Source organism: Balaenoptera musculus, chromosome 14 (genome assembly GCF_009873245.2).
Source record: "Balaenoptera musculus isolate JJ_BM4_2016_0621 chromosome 14, mBalMus1.pri.v3, whole genome shotgun sequence".
In the NCBI taxonomy this organism is placed as follows: Eukaryota; Metazoa; Chordata; class Mammalia; order Artiodactyla; family Balaenopteridae; genus Balaenoptera; species Balaenoptera musculus.
The window spans coordinates 21258091-21282324 of NC_045798.1; the positions used below are offsets into that span (position 1 = coordinate 21258091).

Below are 24234 nucleotides of genomic sequence, written 5' to 3' on the forward strand. Positions count from 1 at the left end.
GGATAATTCCAAGTGCTGGGCTGTGATATCAGAATAGGGCTATGACATCAAGGTGGGGACAGGTCAGCCTGGGGGAGCAGGGCAAGAGAGAGGCAGCCCCTGAGGGGCTGGATTAGCCCCCCTGGAGGTAAGGCCCAAGAGAGAGAGGTGTCCGGCTCTGGGTTCACTGCTCACAGCCTCCTGGAGCCCCCACTGGGAGGTGGACCTGAAGATATGAAAATGATTCTGAGAGGTAGGTTGCAAGCCTGCCGAACTTCTGGTCCTTCCTTACGCACTGATTTAGGAGCAAGGAAAGCAAACAAACTACCCTCTAGCTCCCCCCTGTGTCAAGTGAAAGGATACTCTCTATTTTCTGACTGAGAAGTTCCACTTTGGGCCACACCCACCCAAGTGGGCTGAGCATCAAAGTCCCCCAGGATGCAGCTAAATGCAGGTAGATGAAATGTAGGACGCCCTTTACACTGAATTACAATAAATGAATTCCAGTGTAAGTATGTCCCAACTATTGCATGGGACACATTTACACTAAAACATCTGTGTATGTTTGAAGTTCAAATGAAAGTTGGTGACCTGACCTTTTATTTGCTAAATCTGGCAATCCTATCCAGGAAGAGTTTTTTTTAATGCAGGTGCCCGCCCCCCGCCCCCCACCCCGCCGTCCCCAATGCTCTCATTCATTCAGATTTATCCCTGCAGGGGGACCTGGGAACCTGTATTATTTTAAAGCTGCCAAGGTGACTATTATCAATAACTACTGCTGACTTTTCTTGAGCATTTGACAAGCCATGTGCTAAGTTCGTTTCATGCACTGTCTAAGATAGTCCTCACAGCCCCTCTAAGGGGTGGTTCTATGATTAAGCCTGCTTTACAGAGGAGAGAAAGAGGCAACAGACATCAAGCACCTCACCCAAGGTCACACAGTTACTAAGCCATGGTTTGAACCCAGGAAAGGTGGCTCCCACTGACTTAGAAATCTTTGAATTGGAAGGACGTTGGGAGGCACACAGTCAAAGCCTCTGGTGGACTGACCGACAGGGAATCTGAGGCTCCGGGAACTCATGCTCACACTAACCAGCACGCCACTGTGCATGCGCATGAGGGGCTGAGCCCTGTGGCAGAGAGCAAGCATCTAGCCCAGGCAGGGGGCCAGCTCAGGGAGGGTTTCCAGAATGGCCTCTCCTTGAAGGGGAAGCAGACCTAAGGGGAAGCAGGGTGTGGGAAGGGGCTGGGTGCTAACGAAGAGGGTTTGTAAGCAGGAGGCTCAGCTTGCAAGCCGGCCTGGCAGCAAGACAGTGTGCCAATGAGGAGAGGGAAAGCTGGACAGGTCTGTAGGGCGGGGAGAACCAAGAAGAGACAGAAGTCAAAACTGCATTTTATTTTCAAATGAACACACAGCAATTTTTTTGTTGCTGCACAGTTCTATGCTTTTTTTTTTTTTTTTTTTCCTCGTCTTTTGGGATCTTAGTTTTCCGACCAGGGATTGAACTCAGGCCAGGGCAGTGAAAGCACCGAGTCCTAACCACTGGACAGCCAGGGAATTCCCCAGTTCTATGCATTTTAACGCATGTATAGATTCATGACACAGCTTCACGATAGGACACAGAACAATTCCATCACCCCCAAAACACTTCCTCATACTACAACTTTGTATCACTCCCTCCCTTCACCCCTCACCCTTGGCAACCACTGACCTGCTCTACATCTCTAGTTTCTGCCTTTTCCAGAATGTCATATAAATGGAATCATACAACTTTTTGAGAATGGCTTCTTTCACTCAGCATAATGCCTCTGAGATCCGCCCAAGTTATTGTACGCATCAATAGTTCATTCATTGTGACTGCCAAGTAGCGTTCCATTCAGTGGATGTGCCAGGGTTTGTTCAATCCACTGAAGGACATCTGAGAAGTTTCCAGTACTTTGCTATTAAAAATAATGCTGCTAAGGGACTCCCCTGGTGGCACAGTGGTTAAGAGTCTGCCTGCCAATGCAGGGGACACGGGTTCAATCCCTGGTCCAGGAAGATCCCACATGCCGCGGAGCAACTAAGCCCATGCGCCACAACTACTGAGCCCGTATGCCACAACTACTGAAGCCCACATGCCTAGAGCCCATGCTCCACAACGAGAGAAGCCACCACAATGAGAAGCCCGCGCACTGCAACGAAGAGTAGCCCCCGCTCACCGCAACTAAAGAAAGCCCGAGCGCAGCAACGAAGACCCAACGCAGCCAAAAATTAATTAATTAATTAATTAATTAATTAAAAAATAATGCTGCTATGAACATTTGTGTACAGGTTTTTGCGTGAACATAAGTTTCCATTTCTCTAGGCTAAATATGCAAGGGTGTAGTTCTTGGGTCATATAGTAATTGCATGTTTAGTTTTTTAAGAAACTGCCAAAATGTTTTCCAGAGTGGCTGTACCATTTTACATTCCCACCAGTAACTTATGATGGATCCTCATCAGCATTTAGTATTATCGCTATTTTTTATTTTAGCTGTTCTAATAATGTGTAGTGATATCTCACAGTGATCTAAATTTGTATTTCTCTAATAGCTAATGATAATGAACACCTTTTCATGTGTTTATTTGCCATCTGTGTCTTCTCTTCAGTGAAATATTTGTGCTTCAAGACACCAAAAGGAGAGGAATCCTACCATGTCTCACTGACAGGTAGCATGCGTTACTTTGAGTTGTACCTGAATGTCTGTCCTGTGTCCTTACCCAGAAGGCTAACCCCTCGGGAACACAAGACATGTGGTGCATCTCCAGCCTCTGACCACGCCTAAAGGACATGAAATAAAGGAATGTGAGCCTGAGGCTGCTCCCCCAGGGGTCCCAGACTCTCCTAGAGGAAGTGCAGGCTAGCAATCCCTAGCACTGTCAGCTGAGTTAACAGTACTTCCATACCAGCTGCAAAAGAAACCCCTGCTGCTGTCTGTTCCAGGAAAATTGTTCCAGAATGATGAATCCAGTAAGTGCTACCTGCTACATTATTTTCAAGAAGTTCCTAAAAATGACACAATGATTGATTGATTGATTGATTTTACTTAGAAGCTACTAAGAGGAAGCTAGTTCTTCCACAACCAGCAATGTTCCCGCACTTGGCCAACGGGGTTGTCCAGAGCCCAGACACAACACCAGCTACATCATTTGCTACAAGCATCCAAACTGAGACCACAGGTCCTGCTGGGGGTCTCAATGCAGCCCATACCTGAGATGCCCCCAAACCCCCTCCTTCACTGGGAAATGGAGTGGTACCCTGGGGACCCCTGGCCAAGCTCAGCATCACTGCTGACACACCCAAGCCACAGAGTGCTGACCCCAAGAAAAAGAGTCATCATGGGGGGACCCACGCTCCAAATGCGTGAGACTAAAAGAGAAGGTCAGACTGATAGCCAATGACCTTCCATGTGCACTGAGAAGCTAGTGCTGGGGGAGAGACCCCAATGCAGGGAGACTGAGTATGGGGCACAATGACTGATGTCACTAGCCCCTCCTCCTGCTTTGTGCTAGAGCTCCTTCCACAGGACTCACTATCTCCCGGACCAGCCTTGGAGACAATCCTGGAGAACAGGGGCTGTGACTCCTTCTCACCTGGAGCCCTGCCTCTTTAAAAAACACACAGGTCTAGGATTCCCTGGTGGCACAGTGGTTGAGAATCCGCCTGCCAATGCAGGGGATATGGGTTCGAGCCCTGGTCTGGGAAGATCCCACATGATGCGGAGCAACTAAGGCTGTGCGCCACAACTACTAAGGCTGTGCGCCACAACTACTGAGCCTGTGCTCTAGAGCCCGTATGCCACAACTACTGATCCCATGTGCCACAACTACTGAAGCCCACATGCCTAGAGCCCATGCTCCACAACGAGAGAAGCCACCACAATGAGAAGCCCGCGCACTGCAACGAAGAGTAGCCCCCGCTCGCCGCAACTAGAGAAAGCCCACGTGCAATGAAGACCTAACACAGCCAAAAATAAATATATAAAATAAATAAATTTATATTAAAAAAAACCCACACAGGTCTATATAAACACACACCTTGTGCTTATAACTTCAAAAGGATCAGAGCTTCCCAGTCCTCCCCTCCCTATGTGTGGACCCAGTTTTCACCCATCAGATATCTGCTATTGCTCTGGGTGGGCAAGGCTCTAAGGCCAGCGTTCTTACACAGGGCTGCAGGCATCTACTGGTACGACCCAGGTGGGAGGCAGCGTGACAGTGTCTCAGAATTACAAATGCACAGTCCCACCGACCCAGCAACCCCCCTTCCTGAGACGTACGTTTCATTTATTCTTGTACACACATGAAATGAAATGCAAGGTTACTCACTGCAGCGTGGCGGGTCATAGCAAATTAAAGAAACAACCTAAATGTTCATCAACAGGCTATAGGTTACATAAACTAGGGTACATTCGTACAATGAAGTACTGTACTGTTGTAAAAACAAGGAGGAAGCTTTTTATGTATTTATAGGAAAAAAATCCAAGATATACTATTGCTAAATGGAAAAAAAGCAAGATGGGGGACTGAATTTACTATAAAATAAGTACTTATTTGAATACACATGTAAAGACATAAGATACTGGTAGCTCTGGTTGCCCCTGGGTGGGAGAACAGGGTGGGCAGCTGGGGATAAGAGTCAAGGGCAGACTGCACTGCACATGCTTTGAAACCACTGGTTTATGAATCTTATAAAGACAATACATATTTTAAAAAATGTATTAAAGTAAAAAGTAAAATGTCTTGCTCAGGACTTCTGAGTTGACCCTCCATCTTGGCAAAGACAGCATCTCTGGCTAAATGGTTTTCAATCTCCAAAATGGACCTCGAAAAAAGTCTGGCCTGAGGCACAAGTGCACCATCCTGGTCTCCCACCCCGACTCTGCTTCTGGAACTGACCCACTGCAGCATCCGAAAGTTCTGCTGAAGCCCAGGAACCAGACTTGTCCAAAGAAAGACACACACAGCCCTGCCCACCTCAACATTTCCATCCCGAGAACTGCCAGCCACCCTGACCACCTAACATCCCACTGTTGAGGACGCACAGAGCTGAGCGGGAAGGGCAAACAGGCACCCTGACCTTCCGAGGTTGGTCTGAACTAGCCTGGTCACCACTGGCCTCCAAACACTTTCAGTTCCCACTCTCTCCAGACCCACGACACTGCACGTACTCCCGCCGCACCAAGCACTCGCTACCTGACTGGCTGCCCATCAAGCGGACAGCCTTGGCCTTGGCCAGCTCCAGGGCGGCGATCCATTGCTGCCGCTCCACCTCTGAGCCGGTCTTGAGGTGGTAGGTCCTGCCCCGACTGGTCAGCACGATACCGCAAGAGTCCTCCGTGTCAAAGTGCGCAGTGAACAGGTTGATGGTGCCACGGCAGGTGTGGGCCATTTCACCCTGATTTCTGTGGGATGCAAGAGAAGGGATGGGGTGAGGCTCCCAAACTCAATAGTCCTAGACTGAAAAAAAGCCTCAAGGCACATCCTTGGAATCTCAGACCCTTGGAGCTGGCACGGGCGATGGGAAATAAGGCCTCTCGGGATTGACTGGTAGGGATTTGGCTTGTGGGGGGGGGGGGTCTCAGTGGGAAGAGTGGCAGAGGGAGGAGGGCCTGTGTCAGTGCCACATACAGGGCATGCCTGCTGTGGTCTGAGCCCTTGCAGACACCAGGAAACGGAGAGGGGTGACTGCCAGCGTCCTGCTAGGCAGCACAGACCCCTGACTCCATCCCAGGCTCTTTCCACCAAGTCTCAGAACCACAGAGATGGAGCAGGGTGGGCACCTGCCACTCAAACTGAGACTAGAGACCCGGAACCCCAGGGGGTAGACTTGGAGGCCCCCCGCACCACACCGCCAGGAGTGACCTGGGAACTGAGATCTGCAGAGCAAGGATGCCACCATTCTCCTCTGGCCCCAGGAGATGAAGGCAATGGCTGGGCTGTCACAGTACCCCTTGCGACAAGGGACTGACCCTTGGCTGGTTACAAGGTCATGGAGCTAATGGTACCAAAGTAAGGGGAAGCGGAGGTGACTAAAGTGTGGGCCATTTCCAACTGTGACCAGTGTCTGAAAAGTGAGATCCAACTATCATGACTGGATCTACTTAACTCACTCCTTTAGACACTCAAAGGAAATTCAGACACCACTCTTCCCCCGCCTCCCCCCTGACGTACCAAAGCTCTTTCCACAGAGGATGTGGGAAAAGGAAGAGCAACTGGTCAGCACGTGACCCTGCCAGTGCCGGAGCTCATGTGGCACTCCTGCTGCTCTTTAATGCTCACTTACACTCCCTGGCTGTTCATCATCTGTTACTTCCTTGACTCTTCTACCAGTTCCAAAGTCAGATGACTTGACACTCAGTAAGACATTTATCTTTCATTTGAACTACTGTTTCTGATTCTCTCCTGCTTTGGTTACATTCCTTAGGGAAGATGATATGCAGCTGACCCTTGAACAACGTCAGGGGTTAGAAGCACCCAACCCCCTGTGCAGTTGAAAATCTGCATGGTGCTAGCAGAGAGTGAAGAGGGTTCAGAAGGGGTGGTGGAGGAAGAAGAGGATGAATGTCGACCACAGCATCAGGACCAGCCACAGCAGCACCGAAGGAGCCTGTTTCACAACCTTCTTGCTTCAGTCTTCCAGGCGACCCCAGCTGGCCACCAGGAAGGGGACCCTGTCGCTGACTGGACTTGCCACGTCCCCTCCCAGGGAAGGGGTCAACGTGTCTTTGTTCTCTCGGAGGGTGGTGGTCCCCCCATTGCAGTGGGAGAGCAGATACCAATGAAGGCATGCGCGGACCTGAGTAGCGCAAGGTGTGGAGCGTGCTGGACACAAACCTTGTGCACCTCCCCAGATTCCCTCGACCGCCTCCTCTGTCTCTCAGTCGGTGCCTCCTCCTTGCCCAACTGTCCCTCCACTTCTGGACTCTCGTAAAATGACAGTGGGAAACGGGAGATGGGAGTGAATGGGGCAGATACATCCTCCCTCCACTTGCGCCTCTGCGGACTGCTGAGTGGTGTGTTTTCTCCTCGTGTGTCTTCTGGAGGACTATGTGGGCCAGGCCCGCTGTGTCTCTGCCGCTCGCTGTGAAGCGACATCCAGCAAAGGAAACGCACTGCATCATTGTCACTTCCATCTTCCCACTCCCCATTTCTGCTTCACTGCCCTTCGACTGCATCTCTCAAAGTGTCAACTCTTTTTTTTTTTTTTAACATCTTTATTGGAGTATAATTGCTTTACAATGGTGTGTTAGTTTCTGCTTTATAACAAAGTGAATCAGCTATACATATACATATATCCCCATATCTCCTCCCTCTTGCGTCTCCCTCCCACTCTCCCTATCCCACCCCCTAGGTGGTCACAAAGCACCGAGCTGATCTCCCTGTGCTATGCAGCTGCTTCCCACGAGCTATCTATTTTACATTTGGTAGTGTATATAAGTCCATGCCACTCTCTCACTTCATCCCAGCCTACCCTTCCCCCTCCTTGTGTCCTCAAGTCCATTCTCTACATCTGTGTCCTTATTCCTGTCCTGCCCCTAGGTTCTTCAGAACCACTTTTATTTTTTTTTAAGATTCCATATATATGTGTTAGCATACGGTATTTGTTTTTCTCTTTCTGACTTAATTCACTCTGTATGATAGACCCTAGGTCCAACCACCTCACTACAAATAACTCAATTTTGTTTCTTTTTATGGCTGAGTAATATTCCATTGTATATATGTGCCACATCTTCTTTACCCATTCATCTGTCGATGGAAAGTGTCAACTCTTTAATCCCTGCCTTGGGCTATGCGTTCTGGAGGACCTTCACACACAAAAAAAAAATGTCCACAGGCAAGAAAAAAAATTGACAGGCAACAAGTTTTAACTCAGATACATAGAAAGACAAAGGCTACTAATTTGGAGCAAAGCACTCAGCCTTGTATGAGACTTCTGTTTAACGCTTGCTCAAGCTGACTCTGATTCACTTGGTAAATTCCCCTCCAATCTTCTAAATTCTAATTTGGCAAGTACTTCCTGTGGGTTACCATATACAGGAATTGTGCTAGAAACTGGAGAGGTGGTAGATATAAAGGTAAATAAGACACATTTTCTGGCCTCAAAGAACATTCCGCTTTGTGAAAGAGACAGGCCCATAAATTGCAAGGTACTATTTAATAAGCAGAGGGAAATAAACTCAAAACAAAGGGGGTGTTCGCTTTATAAAAATTCATTGAGTTACACTCTTGTAATTTACCTATTTTTCTATGTGTCTGTTACACACATACAATATATTGCATGCTACATACATATCAGTTGTCAGTTAAAAGTTGGCTTTAAAATAAAAAATGAAAGGATAAACTGCCGGTGGTTGGATCTCAGGAAACAGAATGACCCTTTCTTGTCCTAGAGGGGTCAAGGCGTACACTGGAGCAGTGTCTCAAACAGTGAGGGACTCTGCCCAAGCACAGACTAGGAGGAGGGTCAGGCTAACCCAGAGCAGCGGCATGGGGGAGCAGCCAAAGGAGAGGGTCCAGCCAAGGCCCGAGTTGATGATGGGCATAAAAGTGAACTAAACTGTGTCCCCCAGGGAGATTTATTGAAGTCCTAACCCCCAGCACCTGTGAATGTGGCCTGATTTGGAAATATGGTTTTTGAAGATATAATCAAGTTAAGATGAGGTCATTAGGGTGGGCCCTAGTCCAATAAGACTGGTGTCCTTATAAGAAAAGGAACAGACACAGAAACAGGAGGGAGGCAGAGATGGGAGTGATGCATCTACTAGCCAAGGAATGCCAAGGATCACCAGCCAACATCAGAGGCCAGGCGGGCCTGGGACAGACTCTCCTCCAGGGCCTTCAGATAGGGCACAGCCCTGCTGACACCTTCACTTTGGACTTCTAGCCTCCACAAGTGTGAGACTATACATTTTCTTTGTTTTAAGCCACCCAGTTTTTCGTGCTTTATCACGGCAGCCTAGGACACTAAACACAATGGCTGAACAGATGGGTGGAGGAATGACCTTTTGGAACCTCACATGCAGCTGAGCCTGTTCATCAGCTGAGCACACCAACCACAGGGCTGCACCTCGCCCTCCACACAGCTCCCGCCTAGAATACTCAGCACCACGGCACCCACACGGCTCCTCTCCTTACTGGAGCAGCCCTGCCCCAAAGCTGCCCATCCCGCTCGAGCTTTCCCCTCTTCCGACACCATAGTGGCTAGACAGCCAAAAACAACCTGCATCAAAGATTCCAAGGAATCAGTTTCCACCGACGACATGCATTCACACAAAACCTAAACGTGGAAGTGAGCAAGAGGAAAGGCATCCATCGTGGTGGCAGGAACTGCGACAGAGGGCGTGTGCTCTGGCAGCCCCAGATTCCAGGGCTCCCTGCAGTGGTGTCAGCGGTTCGCCCCATCACAGCAGAGGTGGTGAGAGTCTGAGGGCCCAGACTGCTCCTGACTCCTTCCAGCCCGCTCCTCCAGCCCTCCCAGCGAGTGGGAAGTGACCCCGCCCCTGGCCGCACAGCCTTCTGCTCGCACTAGCCAGAGTCATGTCTGCTGTGCGTGGCTGAGTCCTGACCCAGGCACCTCCCCAGAGGCTACATCATCTTGGAATGCAATCCTGTGACTGCAAACAAGGTGTGATGTTTGCTGTCTGGGATCCCTAGCAACCAGGCGAATCCTGTGTGTTTGCAGAGGTTTTAAAATCTGGATCTAGAGATGCAAAACGTACACTCGGAAAATGCAAGCCACTGATTGGGAGAGTTATTCGCAATAAATGTATCCAACAAAGAACTTGTGTCAAGAAAATATAAAGAACTCCTAAAATCAGTAATAAAGAGGCCAGCAACCCAATTTAAAAATGGGCAAAAGATTTAAGCAGGCACTTCCCAAAAGAGGATATCCAAATGGCTCATGAACGTACAAAGCGGTGCTCAATGTCATCAGTTATCAGTAAATATACACATGCCCCACGATCCAGCAATTCTGCTCCTACAGAACTCCCCACTCGGGATGTGCACACGTGTACATGTTCCAGAACTTCCACAGCATCTTCCTAATAACCGAGAACTGAAAACAACACACACATCTGTCCACACTAGACCGGATAAACAAATGGTGGTTTATTTGTTTGGTGGTTTATCCAATGGTGGTGTATTATTTATTATATAGCAATGAGAATAAAAGCATTAGAACTGCACATAACCTGCAAGAACCTCACAAACATAATGTTGAGCAGAAGTCAGACACCAAGAGGACGTATTGTGTGATTCCACTGATAAAAAGTACAGTAACAGGCAAAAGAAAGCTCTGGGGTGAGAAGTCCAGATGGCAGTTACCCTTGGGGGAGCAGTGACTGGAAGGGGACATGGGGGGACTCCTGGAGGGCTGGTCATGTTTTATTTCTTCAGCGGGGCAGAGCTTATTCAGTGTGTTCATTTTGTGATTTGCCCACTTTCCTTTCTGTATATTGTACTTTATTAAAAGTTTACATTTAAAAGTACAGGGAACACATCCTACCTCCACGGAGAGAGGAAAAGGGAAGCTTTGCATTTGGGATCCTCCCAGACTTTGCCCTATGTATCTCTCCTTTTGGCTGGTTCTGATTTGTATTCTTTACAATAAAACTGTAATCAAAAAAAAAAAAAAAAAGTACAGGGATGGGGGGAATTCCCTGGTGTCCAGTGGTTAGGACTCCGTGCTCTCACTGCCGAAGGCCCAAGTTCAGTCCATGGTCTGGGAACTAAGATCCTGCAAGTCGTGTGGCCAAAAAAAAGAACAGGAATGGGGAGAATTCTTTGCTGGCAGTGGCGGCAGCAGCAACAGTTGGTTCTCGGCGGCAGTAGAGGTAGCAGGGCCCCGGTGGCAATGTCCTTGCCGGGATGGTTCTGTGACACGACTTTGAGCCTGGATCCAGCTGCCCAGCCTGCCTTCTTCTCACCTCTCCTCTGAGATCTCTGTTCTGCCTTTCCAGGGATCCTGTGAGCAACTGAAGATCCTTCCAGTAAATACTTTTTTTTTTTGGTTTAACATATCCAGAGCTGGTTTACTGTTATTCTCAACTAAGAACCTGCTGGTACACGTGAGCAGCAGCCACAGAAGGGATGTCGGAAGGTGGGGAGGGCAGTGAGGAAGGTTGTAAGAGACGCGGGCAGGAGAAAACAGCAGAGTTCGGTTCTTCTGTCTCTCGGGCCAAGGGGATGCTGTTAGGACCCTTCTAGGTCTAAGTAATGAAGCTCAGCTGTTTGTTCTAACTACCCCATCCCGCGGGCTTACCTTAGAAGTGTCTCACACAGGTTAGCCATTTAAGATGTGACAAGAAAGGCAGGAATGTCACCTCTCTGTTCCAGACGCGGAAGGTGAGCCTCGGAGATGCGGGCAGCTCAGTGGAGCTCCCAAAGGGGACCGCGCCACTAGAGCGAGGCCCACCCACCCACAGCCCTGCCTCTTACCCACAGGGCCTCACAGACTTGTCCGCCAGGCTTCACGAGTGCTCTCAAAAGTCACCGAAGCTGGTGGGATGGCTCTATTTAGAAAATGCTCGACATGGCAAGTGTCAGACGTGGCCCATCAAACAGAAGCATCTACAGTGCAGTGTTTGCTTCCGGAGATGAGACCATCACTACGAGACCTGACCCCATTTCATTTTGCTTCTGGCCTCATTCTTTGCCATTTAGAGTTTCCCTTGAGAAATGTTAAATGCTGCCACAAGTTCTACAGGAAGGATATTTCTAATGTAATTTTTAGAATAAAAACTAAAAAAGAGACTCAGGATCCATCCTCCAGTTGCTGAAATTCACGAGGCTACATTTTTACACAAATGGAGGATGACAGTAATTTATAAAAGACAGCAGGGGCTTCCCTGGTGGCGCAGTGGTTGAGAGTCTGCCTGCCAATGCAGGGGACACGGGTTCGGGCCCTGGTCTGGGAGGATCCCACATGCCGCGGAGCAACTGGGCCGTGAGCCACAACTACTGAGCCTGCGCGTCTGGAGCCTGTGCTCCGCAACAGGAGAGGCCGCGATGGTGAGAGGCCCGCGCACCGCAATGAAGAGTGGCCCCCGCTTGCCGCAACTGGAGAGAGTCCTCGCACAGAAATGAAGACCCAACACAGCCAAAAATAAATAAATAAAATAAAGAATTATTTAAAAAAAAAAAAAAAAGTAAAAAAAAAACGACAGCACACTTATCAAGACAACTTATATCCAGGTAGTACCTCACTTTCTGTAAGAGTCTGTCACAAACATGAGTCTTTTGATCCTTGCAAGGGCCCAGAAAGTGGGCAAAGCAGACATTGATTTGTTCAGCAAATATTTATCAAGTATATTCTATATGGCAGGCACCTGTAGGAGGAAATTAGCCTCATTTTATATCCAAGAAAGGAGAGGAGGCCAGGAAAAGGTAAATCATGTGCGCCCATCCATAGAGCTGGTAAACAACAAAGCCAGCACCAGAACTCAGTTTCTCTGCCACCAGCACAGGGCTCTTCTCAAGGAGAAAACTGGGGTTTCCATCCAGAAAAAATGTTCTGCTTTACCCAGTCATTGTTTGTATTTGCCGCTTACAAGATAGAACAGAAGTTCCGTGAGCCACAGACCTGGCCTGTCTTGTCCCTACACACGTGACACATGGTGGGAGCTCAGAGATGATGGGCTGGCAGAGTGAATTAATGCATGCGTGTTACATGCAGAGGAACAAACCCAGGGAGATGATCCAGGCTCGGCCCACACCGGAAGTTCTGCCGACCTCACACGCTAAAGGTGGAGTAATGGGGGTAACACCACCCCACTCCGTCAACATCACTGACTGAAAATCCATTAGACGCTTTTTGTGGTTCCATCAAAATATCAGAATATCATGAACTACTCAGTGACATGTAAGGTGGTTCTTCAGATTATTAAGTGGAAAGCCTGTCACAGAATATTATGCAAATGCTTTAGATCTCAAATTTAGACTAAAAAGGTCTTGTCAAGTAGAAAATGGATGAATGTTTTAATGGCTGAAGCAAAAATTAAAACACTGTCTGATGTGGTTCTACATGTGTGTAGAGGAAATATTTAAGACAATTATGCTGTAAATGGGGGAGTGTAAAGGAACTTATGAGGAGGTAAGGTCTCTATACTTCACTAAAACTGGTAAAATGCCATCAGTAGACTGTGATAAGTCATGTATATGTAATGTAATATATAGAAGAACCACTAAAAAAGTTATCCAAAGAGACATACTCAAAAACACTAAAGAATGATTAAACATAGGGTGACCACATGACCCAACAATTCCACTCTGAGGTATACACCCAAGAGAAATGAAAACATATGCCCACACAAAAACTTGTACACGAACATTTATAATAGCATTATGCATAACAGCTAAAAGGTGGAAACAATACCATCAATGAATGAATGGACAAAAAGATTCATACAATGGGGTCCAACTTGGTTGAACCTTGAACATTATGCTAAGTGAAAGAAGCCAGGCACAAAATTCCACATATTGTATGATTCCATCCATATTAAAGTCCAGAATAGGGAAATACAGAGAGACAGAAAGGATTTGAGTGATTGTTTAGGGCTGGGAGCAGATGGCTGGGGGCGCACGGGAGTGGTAGCTAAAGGGTATGGGGTTTCTTTTGAAGATGATGAAGACGTTCTAAAATTGACTTTAGTGATGGTTGTACATATCTGTGAATATATTAAAAACCATTAAGTTGTACACTTTAAGTGGATTATTTGCATGGTATGTGAATTATCTCTCAAAGATTAGCACAAGAATAACAGCTGTAATACATTAAAAGACATCAAGTCAAGGAGTTCATAATGAAGCTGAAAAGGTAAGTCATCAGTAACCTTGGAGGGATGCTAGGGACCCATTTATTTGTGTGATAATTGGTGAATAAAAGAAAGCATGGGGCATTTTCCTACCATTTCCATATTAACTAAACCATTGGGTAACCTAATGGTTGATGAGGGGAAGTTTCTCTTTATAGAACTATTGCCTCTAATAACTGAAAAAGGCAATAATAGAATATCAGCATTTTGCAAACTGTAATAAACTAATGGGTCTAGAAAATTGTCAACAATGGCCTCTGATGTTTGTGTGCATATGTGTGTGTGAAAGAGAGAGAGAGAGAGAGAGAGAAGGAGGGAGGGGGGAAGGGGAGGGAAAGAAAGGAAGGAAGGGAGGGAGGGAGGGAGGGAGGAAGGAAAGAAGGAAGGGGAAAAGAAAGAAAGAACCAGCCAATACATGCCCCTTTTCAATATACCCATGAACCATTCTGCCAGTATAATTTAATCTTACTCTGATGGAATCCCTAGCTATCAGTTTACAGGAAATAAAGAAGATAGAAGAGTATGATAAATAACATTATGGAGATGCAATCAGCAAAATCCAGTTTGTGTGAAACTACAGAACAAATGACCCCGTTTCTTCAACAAATAAATTGCAAGGGGAAAAAGAGAAAGAGAGAAGAAGAACCCATAAATCAAGAGAGACTGGGGAGCCCCTTCCCCTTTCCCAGGAGAAACTAAGCTGTGGGGATTCAGACAGTACAGCCAGGCCCTGTGGCAGAGGGGTTTGGCCAAGACCGCCACCAAGATCAGCAATACCAGCGTCGAGATAACTCAGCCAGCACGACTGGTTGAGCAGGAAAAGAGGAGATTTGGCCAGCGTGACCAGGAGGGTGTTTTCATACAAGGGACTGAGCAAATAAGTAAATATATTGAGGATAATGGGAGCCAGATCTCTTACTGTCAGAGTCTGAAGTTGGAAACATGGAAGAGAAAGGTAAGAAAAAACTATATCCACAAAGAGAGCCTAGAAGCAATAACGTCCCAATGACAATGAGCACACCTAGCACCCAGTGTTTGGCTTCTAGATACCATTTTCCACTAAAAGGAACCAGGGCTCATTGGAGAAATGGCAGATTCCAGTACAGAAGAACCAGGATCATTCTGTTGTACAAAAAAAGGAAGGAGGTGTTCAAATAGGGAATGTCAAAAGGACACAGGAGCCAGTTTAAAAGGACTCCTCTTACCCAAAACCAGGACAATCTGAGTGTCAAAATAAATGATAATTACAGATAACAACCCATTGGATAATCTAGAAATCCATGGGTTCACACTGATATAAATAAATGGATAAATTAAAAGCTCTTCTTTATAGTACAATGCCTACTAATAAATATGGAAGGAATGATGTTATTAGAAAATCACCAATTGGCAACCATCACCAATTGGCAACCAACAAAGTAATAACGGATTCAGGCAAGAATCACCAAAGGGTGTTAAAAATCAGTTGGAAGGGACTTCCCTGGTGGTGCAGTGGATAAGACTCCGAGCTCCCAATGCAGGGGGCCTGGGTTCGATCCCTGGTCAGGGAACTAGATCCCATATGCATGCCACAACTAAGGAGCCTGCCTGCAGCAACTAAGACCCAGTGCAAGCAAATAAATAAATAAATATTTTTAAAAAAATCAGTGGGGAGATTTGTTGATGAACAGGGTTTTACATAGCCTTAAGGTGTCTCCCCATAAAAATACTTTCTAATTAGTCATTAATTAGTAATTATAAAATTAACTTTACAGTGGAGAAACCTGGCAAACACCATCTTAACCAAATGATGATCACTAGTGGTAGGACAAATCAACATCGTGTGCCTCCTGATATGATGCACTGTGAAGGACACAGTATGCATCCTGTGGTATTTCTGCCACAAATGCAGGACTTGAATCTAAACATAAGGGAACACCGGGCAATCCCAAATTGAGGCAGGTTCTACAAAGTAACTGGCCTGAATTTATCAAAAACGTTTAGGTCATGAAAGACAAGGGAAAATGGAAGACTGTTCCAGACTAAAACTAAAGTGACAAGACACAACAACCAAATGCAATCTATGATCCTGGAGTGGATCTTCTACCTCAAAAGGACATTATTGGGACAACTGGCAAAATATGAACAGGGTCCACGGATTGGATGGTAGCTTTGTATCAGTGTTTACACTGTGAATATATAGGAGAATGTCCTTGTTTTAGGAATACACGCTGACATATTAAGTGATCCCCGGCATCATGTCTGAAACTTACTCCTAAAGAGTTAAAAGGGACCTCCTTGGCGGTCCAGTGGTTAAGACTTCGCCTTCCAATACAGGGGGTGCAGATTCCATCCCTGGTTGGGGAGCTAAGATACCACATGTCTTGCAGCCAAAAAACCAAAACAGAAGCAATATTGTAACAAATTCAATAAAGACTTTAAAGATGATCCACATCAAAAAAAAAAAAATCTTTAAAAAAAAGAATTAAAAATAATACGTATAAATATAATATATAGAGAGAATCATAAGGTAAACGTAGTATATTAACAATTGGAGGACCTGAGGGGTGGGTACATTGGAGTTCTTTCATAACTTTCCTCTAAGTTTGAAATTATTTCAAAACAAAATATTTTTTAAAATCTGAGGAGAAATATCAACAATTGCAATGAATGGACTCTATTTGGATCCTGATTTCTGGAAACTATAAAAAAGTTTTAAACTAATGGGGAAACTTTATTACAGGATTATATGAAATCATGCGTGTAAAAATTTTGAAAATTGCAAAGCACTATAGAATTTAAAGAAACTTTCATTCAATAAATATTTATGGAATGCCTACAAAATTTTTTTTAATTAAAGAGAAATCAATGGAGAAATTTTAATATTGACTGGATATTTGATAATATTAAGGAATTATTGTTAAATTTTTAGGCATGTTAATGCCATTTAGGTTAATTTTTAAAGAAACTTTCATCTCTAAAGAGATACATAATGAAATATTTACAAATATTCATAATTATTAAAATTATTTTTTAACTTAATTCTTAGAATTAAGTAAAAGATGTCTGTGACTTACTTCAAATTAACTGAGGGTGGGGAGGCCATAGACTGACCTTACAGTGAGACTTGCTAACACTGGGTGATGGGCCATCATCTACTTTTATGCATTTGAAAATTTCCATAGTAAAAAATAAAATCCATCTAAAATCTATCGCATTTTAAATTCTTCCCTGTGTACAGCAACGGCCAACAGCAGCGATGAAGGACTTTGGTGACGAGCCCCCGTGAGCCAGCACACAAGGCTATGCGCTGAGTGTCTCGGGAATCAAGGAACTCCATGACGGGTCCCTAGGGCACAGGGCGGGATCTATTTTGAGCACAGTCCTGCGCCTACACATTCAGGATACTTGAACGGATTTGATTTTTTTAAATCAGCACACAATCTCTGTAGCTGCAGCCACAATCTACAGGGTGTCCCAGCAACCTAGAGTCTTCCTTTTACAAGTGATCTGTGAGCTTAAATGTTCAGCAGCACTAAAACATACCCCCTAATAATGTTACACCAAGCAAAGGAGGCTCTAAAAAAGAAAATCAGTTACCAAGACAAGAGAAAGACTGAAATGCCAGGGATTAGAAGTCAATTAAGGAGACACTGAAGTCGAAATTTAACACACTAAGGACAATTACAAATTTAAATGTACATATTACTATACGAGTTTATAGAGCTGATGGTGAGACTTAATTTATTCAGGAATTCTACTTCTTCCCTTCATGGGCTCCGGTATTATAGGCATTGACGTTAATATTAGATGAAATAATCTTACGTAAAAGTGACTCCCACCAAGCTTCAATGGAAGCAGAAACAGCAGCTCAGCTCCTGTCAAACTGTGACAGCAGCCTGCAAAACCAAAGTCCCCACAGCACAGGCACAGACTCCCAAACGGAGGCTGAGTTTAAAACAACCATCACCCCTGCGGGGCACGTTCATTCTTTCGTTCAGTCAAAGTGGCAGGGCAGGCCCTGGGGTCAGATCAGTGAGCAAGACAGATGAGGTCGGGGCCTCTGTGGGATAGTCTATCTCCTGGGCCTTCACAGCATCCAGCAAGAGTGTGCCTTCTGTCTCCCCTCCAACGTTTGGACTGAACAAGGGAAGGGCCCTGTCAGCAGAGAGGGGTCTCCCCCCCAACACGGTTCCTCAACTCTAGAAAGATAGTCCCCGGCATGACTACCCCCGAAAGAAACCTCAAGTATGTCTTCTTCATCCTCTGGCAAATCCAGCCCTGCTTTCCTTGACTGGACCGGTTAAACAGGAGTGTGGGGTTCAACAGGAGGTTTTCACTCGTTATGCATTCACTGTTAGAAAAACCCTGACATTCAGAACATCCCCTTCACTTACGAAAGAGTTTACCAAGTGCTTCTTCACGGTTTATTTCAGACAGCCAAGTAGGGCCGTTTACGGATGAGGAAAGTGAAGGTCACAAAGGTTTGGAGCCTTCCTCCCCCACTGGGCAGAGCTGACTTGTATAACTAAGAGGATACAGTGGAAATGACAGAGTGTGACTTCGAGGGTAGGTCAGAAAAGACATTGTGGTTCCTGCCTGCTCTCTCTTGGATCACTCCCCCTGGGGAAAGCCAGCTGCCATATTGTGAGGACACTTTGGACAGGTCCACAGAGCTAGGAATGGAGGCCTCCGGTCAACAGCCAGCACCACTTGGCCAGGCAAGTGAGGGAGCTGCCTGCCTTAGAAGTGGAGCCTCCAGGCCCAGTCGCCCTCATGAAATCATCCCCAGCCAGAAGCCCTCCAACTCCATCTGCTCAAGAATTCTTTTTTTTAATTAATATTTATTTATTTATTTGGTTGCGCTGGGTCTAGTTGCGGCACACAGATCTTCGTTGCGACATGCGGGATCTTTAGTTGCAGCATGCAGATCTAGTTGCCTGACCAGGGAACGAACCTGGGCCCCCTGCATTGGGAGCGTGGAGTCACAACCACTGGACCACCAGGGAAGTCCCTCACTCTTGAATTCTTGATGCACAGGAACAGTGAGATGGTTATTATTGTTTTAAGCCACTAAATGTTGGGTGATTTGTCATGCAGCAATAGATAATACACAGGGACACCGAGCCAGCCTCTCTGAAGATGAAGAGTATGGCCACATGGAAGGGATAAGTCCAGCTGTGCAGGACAGAAAAACACCCCAATGAGGACAAATGCCGCCTGGAAACCCACCTCAGCTCAACAGAGGAAGAATTTTCTAACATTCAGAATTATCTCAGGAATACCAGTTTGTCTTGGAGATAAAGGTTTATTCTCTGTCACCTGAGAGGTTTGCCCAAAGCTCGTGCTGAGGGGCCAGAAATGCTACAGGAAGAAGTCAATGAACAGACAGATGGTTGGACCAGATGACCTTTAAGCTCCTTTCCTACCTAGACATTCTCCCACCACTAGCTTCCCAGGCACCGATGACAGGTCTGTCCAGTGTGTGGCCAGCTAAGAGTTACTGAACACTGATCTAACGTGCAATGGGCCTTCTAGGAGGAAACAACTGAAATATGATCTACTGGTCCTGCCCTCAAGCAGCTGCACATGCCCACAGATGACATATCACTCAGCCCACTTGTTCAAAGTGGAGGAGGGTCCCAGGTGCTGCTGCCTGAGGCAGAGCTGTCCCGGCCACCTGCGGATACGCAAGCAAGAATAAACTCCCCTTTGCTTTAAACCTCTGGGTTTGAGGGTGATTTGTTTTGGAGCTGCCTGATCCAGGAGGAGAGTGAGCTGAGGACCCAGTTCTAACTCTCTCTCCTGTCAGGATGGTCACAGAGCCCACTGTCATCAGAGTGTGACCGTGGAGGAAGAGGTGAGATGATCCTGGAGAGGCAGAGATGAGGCTGGTCCTGAGGGTGGGTGGGCTGTACGGGTATGGGATGAAGGGAAGGTGGAAAAGGAGGCTCCAGTGTCGAAACGCAGAGGGCTGTCAGCAGTCTTGTTGGCAACCTAAGTGTCTGCTCTTGATCTCCACCCACCTCCTCTTAGGCTATGGCAAACACTCTGTGAGAAGAGGACTCTGTAGCTAGTCACAGAAGCCTAGAGATGTGAGAAGGGACCTTAGCGGTCTGCCTTCTTAGATTTAACTTCCCATGGTCCCAGATGACAGAGTTGCAGCTGGACCTTGAAGATGACACGTTGTCATATTCAATGAGTGTCCGTGTTTTTCAAAAGGGTTTGGTTTTTACCTTCACATATATGGTCAAATGATCTTTGAGAGGGGTGCCAAGACCACTCAATGGGGAAAGGACAGTTCTCTTCAACAAATGGTGCTGGGAAAACTCGATATCTGCGTGCAAATGAATGAAATCGGACCCTTAACTTACACTGTATACAAAAATTAACTCAAAATAGATTAAAGACCTCAACGTTAAGACCTAAAAGTATACAACTCCTAGAAGAAAACAGGGGAAAAGCGTCATGACCCTGGACTTGGCAATTGGGACTACGTCAAATTTTAAATGTTTGTACATAAAATGACACAATCAAAAGAGTAAAAAGGCAACCTATGGAATGAGAGAAAAATATTTCCAAATCATATATTTGATAAAGGATTAATAATGAGAATATATGGAGAACTCCTACAATTCAACAACAAAAAAATCAAGTAGATTAAAAAATGGACAAATGACGAATAGACATTTCTCCAAAGATAATATACAAATGGCCAACAAGCACATGAAAATGCGCTCAACATCACTAATCATCAGAGAAATGCAAATCAAAACCACAAGGAGATATCACTTCACACCCATTAGGATGGCCATTATTAAAAAAACAAACAAACAAACAAACAAAAAACAAAAAACAGGGACTTCCCTGGTGGTCCAGTGGTAAAGAATCCGCCTTCTAATGCAGGGGACCTGGGTTCGATCCTTGGTTGGGGAACTAAGATCCCACATACCACGGGGCAACTAAGCCCGCATGCCCCAACTACTGAGCTCCAGTGCCTCAAGGAGAGAGCCCACACGCTCTGGAGCCTGCACGCCACAACTAGAGAAAAGCCCGCGCACTGCAACGAAGACCCAACGCAGCCAAGAAATAAAGAAAATAAATAAATATTTAAAAAACACAAAGTGTTGGCAAGGATATGAAGACATTGGAACTTTTGTGCATTGTTGGTAGGACTGTAAAATGGTGCAACCATGATGGAAAACAGTATGGAGGTTCCTCAAAAATTAAAAATAGAACTGCCATATGATCCAGCAATCCCACTTCTGGGGATATATCCAAAAGACTTGAAAGCAGGGTCTCAAAGAGATGCACACCCATGTTCTATTCTCAATAGCCAAGAGGTAGAAGCAACCCAAATGTCCACTGACAGATGAATGGATAAGCAAAATGTGGTCTATACATACAATGGAATATTATTTAGCCTTAAAAAGCAAGGAAATCCTGTCACATACTACAGCATAGATGAACCTTGAGGAAATTATGCTAAGTGAATTAAGCCAGTCACAAAACGACAAATACTGTGATTATTCCACTTTTATGAGGAATCTAAAGTAGTCAAATTCATAGAAACAGAAAGTAGAATAGTGGTTACCAGGGGCTGGGGAGAAGGGGAAAAGGGTTGTTTAACGGGTAAAGAGTTTCATTTTTACAAGATGAAAAAGCTCTGATGATCTGTTTCACAACAATGTGAATATACTTAACACTACTGAACTGTATACTTAAAATTGGTGACGATAGTAAATTTTATGTTATGTGTTTTTACCATAATTTAAAAAATTACACTGCTAATTAATGACCAAAAAAGGCAGCAGGGCTGGGGGTGAGCTTGATTTCCCACTGTCTTTACAGCCTATAGATTATCAAATCTAACAATGGTTAGACCCTGATTATGAAAGATGTGGTTCCATACATGATCTGATGGAAATATTTTAATACAATACTTAAGAATTGGACAATTTGGGACTGAGAGAACTCCTGGGACCCAGGAAGAGTCCTAGTAGGTACTTTCATGTGTTTCCTCTCACTTTCTATCCAGCAGCTAGACAACTGGATCCTTAGAACAGACAAAGGGTAAACTACATGGACCTCTAATTCAAACACATCTATTTTCAAAACTTTTGGGGAAAAAGGGGATCAGGACAGTGTAATAACTAAGAACAATTGCTCTGGACTTAGCTTGGCCTGGACTTGAATCTGGCTATGCAACTTACTAGTCGTGAAATCTTCAAGTCTTTTCAACCTCTCTAGACCCATTTCTCCATCTGTAAAACAGGGACAATAATAATAGAACCAACAACCCCTAGGCTCGTTCAAAGGATAAAATGAAATAATCCATGCAGAGTGCTTAGCACAGGGCCTGACACATATTAAATATGACAAGTGTTATTATGAGAAATAAAGCCCTCTAAGGATACATATTTAAGATTACACTGTTGACAGCTTCTGAACAGGCAAGGAAGGGCTGTAGCAGACACTATGTGGCATTTCCCTCGTCCTCCTTAGAATAGGGTTGCCAGGGACTTCCCTGGTGGCGCAGTGGGTAAGAATCCGCCTGCCAATGCAGGAGACATGGGTTCGAGCCCTCGTCCACGAAGATCCCACATGCCGCAGAGCAACTAAGCCTGTGCGCCACAACTACTGAAGCCCGCGCGCCTAGAGCCCGTGCTCTGCAACAAGAGAAGCCACTGCAATGAGAAGCCCGCACACCGCAACGAAGAGTAGCCCCCGCTCGCCGCAACTAGAGAGAGTCTGCACGGAGCAAGGAAGACCCAACGTAGCCAAAAATAAATTAATTAATTTAAAAAAAAAGAAAGAATAGGGTTGCCAGATAAAATACAGGATGAAAAAAACAAAGTCCTAATTTAAAATACATAGTACAATTAAAAAAACATGGGAGGCCCAGTTAAATTTGAATTTTAAATAAACAACAAATAATTTTTAGTATAAGTATATCCCAAATATTGCATGGGATATACCTATACTGAAATTTTATTTATTTATTCTGAAATTTGATATTTATCTGAAATTCAAATTTAACTGGGTATTCTATATTTTTATTTGCTAAATCTAACAAACCTACTTGGAACTTTGCCCCAGCCCCACTCCCAGGTGGCCTGAGCAGTCATTTTTGACCCAGACCTGTTCCCAGACTCCAGTTGATTAAACTTGACTAAAATGGAACCAATCCAGTTTTCCTTCATAGAAATTGGGTTAAGGTAGTTTGACAGCCTCTGCTGTATTGACGGTTATACCTGTAACTCATGAACTCAGGAGCTGTAGGCAGCAGCCACCTTCTGCCACATGGCCCAAGGAGCAAAAAAACAAAACAGACTGGACTACAGGGAGGAAAATAAGAAGTAAATCAGACATCAGAAATGAGAAAAGTGTGCAAACTGCCAGGCAGCCTTTGTAAAACCATTCTGTGGTCTCACAAGAAAGCCTTTTTTAGACACACACACACATCGCTCTAGTTGCTCTGGAAAGCTTTTGCTACTTGCAATCAAAAAGCCTAAGAAATCAAGACAATTGTAGACTTAATTCCTGGGCTCAATATGTCCCATGTTATTGATTTGAAGGGTAAAAATTACTAGGAAGCCACTTTGACCTCAATTCTGGGTCCAGTGATCAAAGCGGTACTGCTGAAAATGTAGTCTCTGGATCAGGTCTGGTCCGTGCATGTCTGCCCCGTTTTCTTGGGACAAGAAACTCATGCTCTGAGGCAAGCCAGCCTCCAGGGAAGCAGTCTGGCTGCTCTGAAGTCACCATGCAGCAAGGAAGCCCAAACCAGCCATGTGGACAGAGCACAAGGAGAAGCCCTGAGACTCTATGGATTGAGAGAGATGCCCGGCCAGCCTCCAGATGCTCCAGAACCTGCCATTCCAACCCCAGCCACCAGCTGACTGCAGCCCCATGAGAGGGCCCAAGCCAGAATTGTACAGCCAAGCCCTTTCTGAATTCCCAACTGAGAGAAACTGTGAGCGATAATAAAACCATTGTTGTTGTTTTAAGCCTCCAAGTTATGCAGCGATAGATAACAGAAAAGCCTAGTGCACAGGCGCAGCTGTCCTTGCCAACAGTTTCACTGTTTAGCAAGTACCTGATCACAATGGGACGAGACTAGCTTTTCATGAGGCCTCCAGAGCCAGCACTCCTGCTGTGTGGTCACATGCAGGGCCCAATCCTGAAGACAGGCGAGCCAGACAGGGTATCTCCTGAATGAAGGTAACAGGTGGGGAACCAAGAGGGGGCAAAGGCCCCCCAACCATCCCTTCTTGAGGGAGGCTGCCCACTCACAGGTCTCCAAGTGGACCAGGGACATATCTACCCCAGGGAGAGCTGGAGGGATGGCTTGTTTGGGTGGGAAGACAGTCAGAGCTTCTGACACTAAGAGGACAGGCTCCGGTGGTGTGGAATTCCAGAAAGTGCTGGATTCAG

At 45.7% G+C, this 24234-nt stretch overlaps 1 protein-coding gene across 6 annotated transcripts in view; it reads right to left on the bottom strand.

Annotated features, from left to right (window-relative positions):
• OSBP2 (oxysterol binding protein 2) overlaps positions 1-24234 on the bottom strand; it is a 168696-nt gene that overhangs the window by 119163 nt on the left and 25299 nt on the right. For 5 of the 6 annotated variants that reach the window (XM_036874350.1, XM_036874351.1, XM_036874349.1 and 2 more), the window contains one exon: positions 5198-5406. The exons of the other annotated variant lie outside the window; for it this stretch is intronic. In XM_036874350.1, coding sequence (XP_036730245.1) covers positions 5198-5393 — 196 coding nt within the window. In that variant the 5' untranslated portion in view covers positions 5394-5406. The remainder of the gene's footprint in view (positions 1-5197; positions 5407-24234) is intronic. 6 annotated transcript variants of the gene reach the window in all.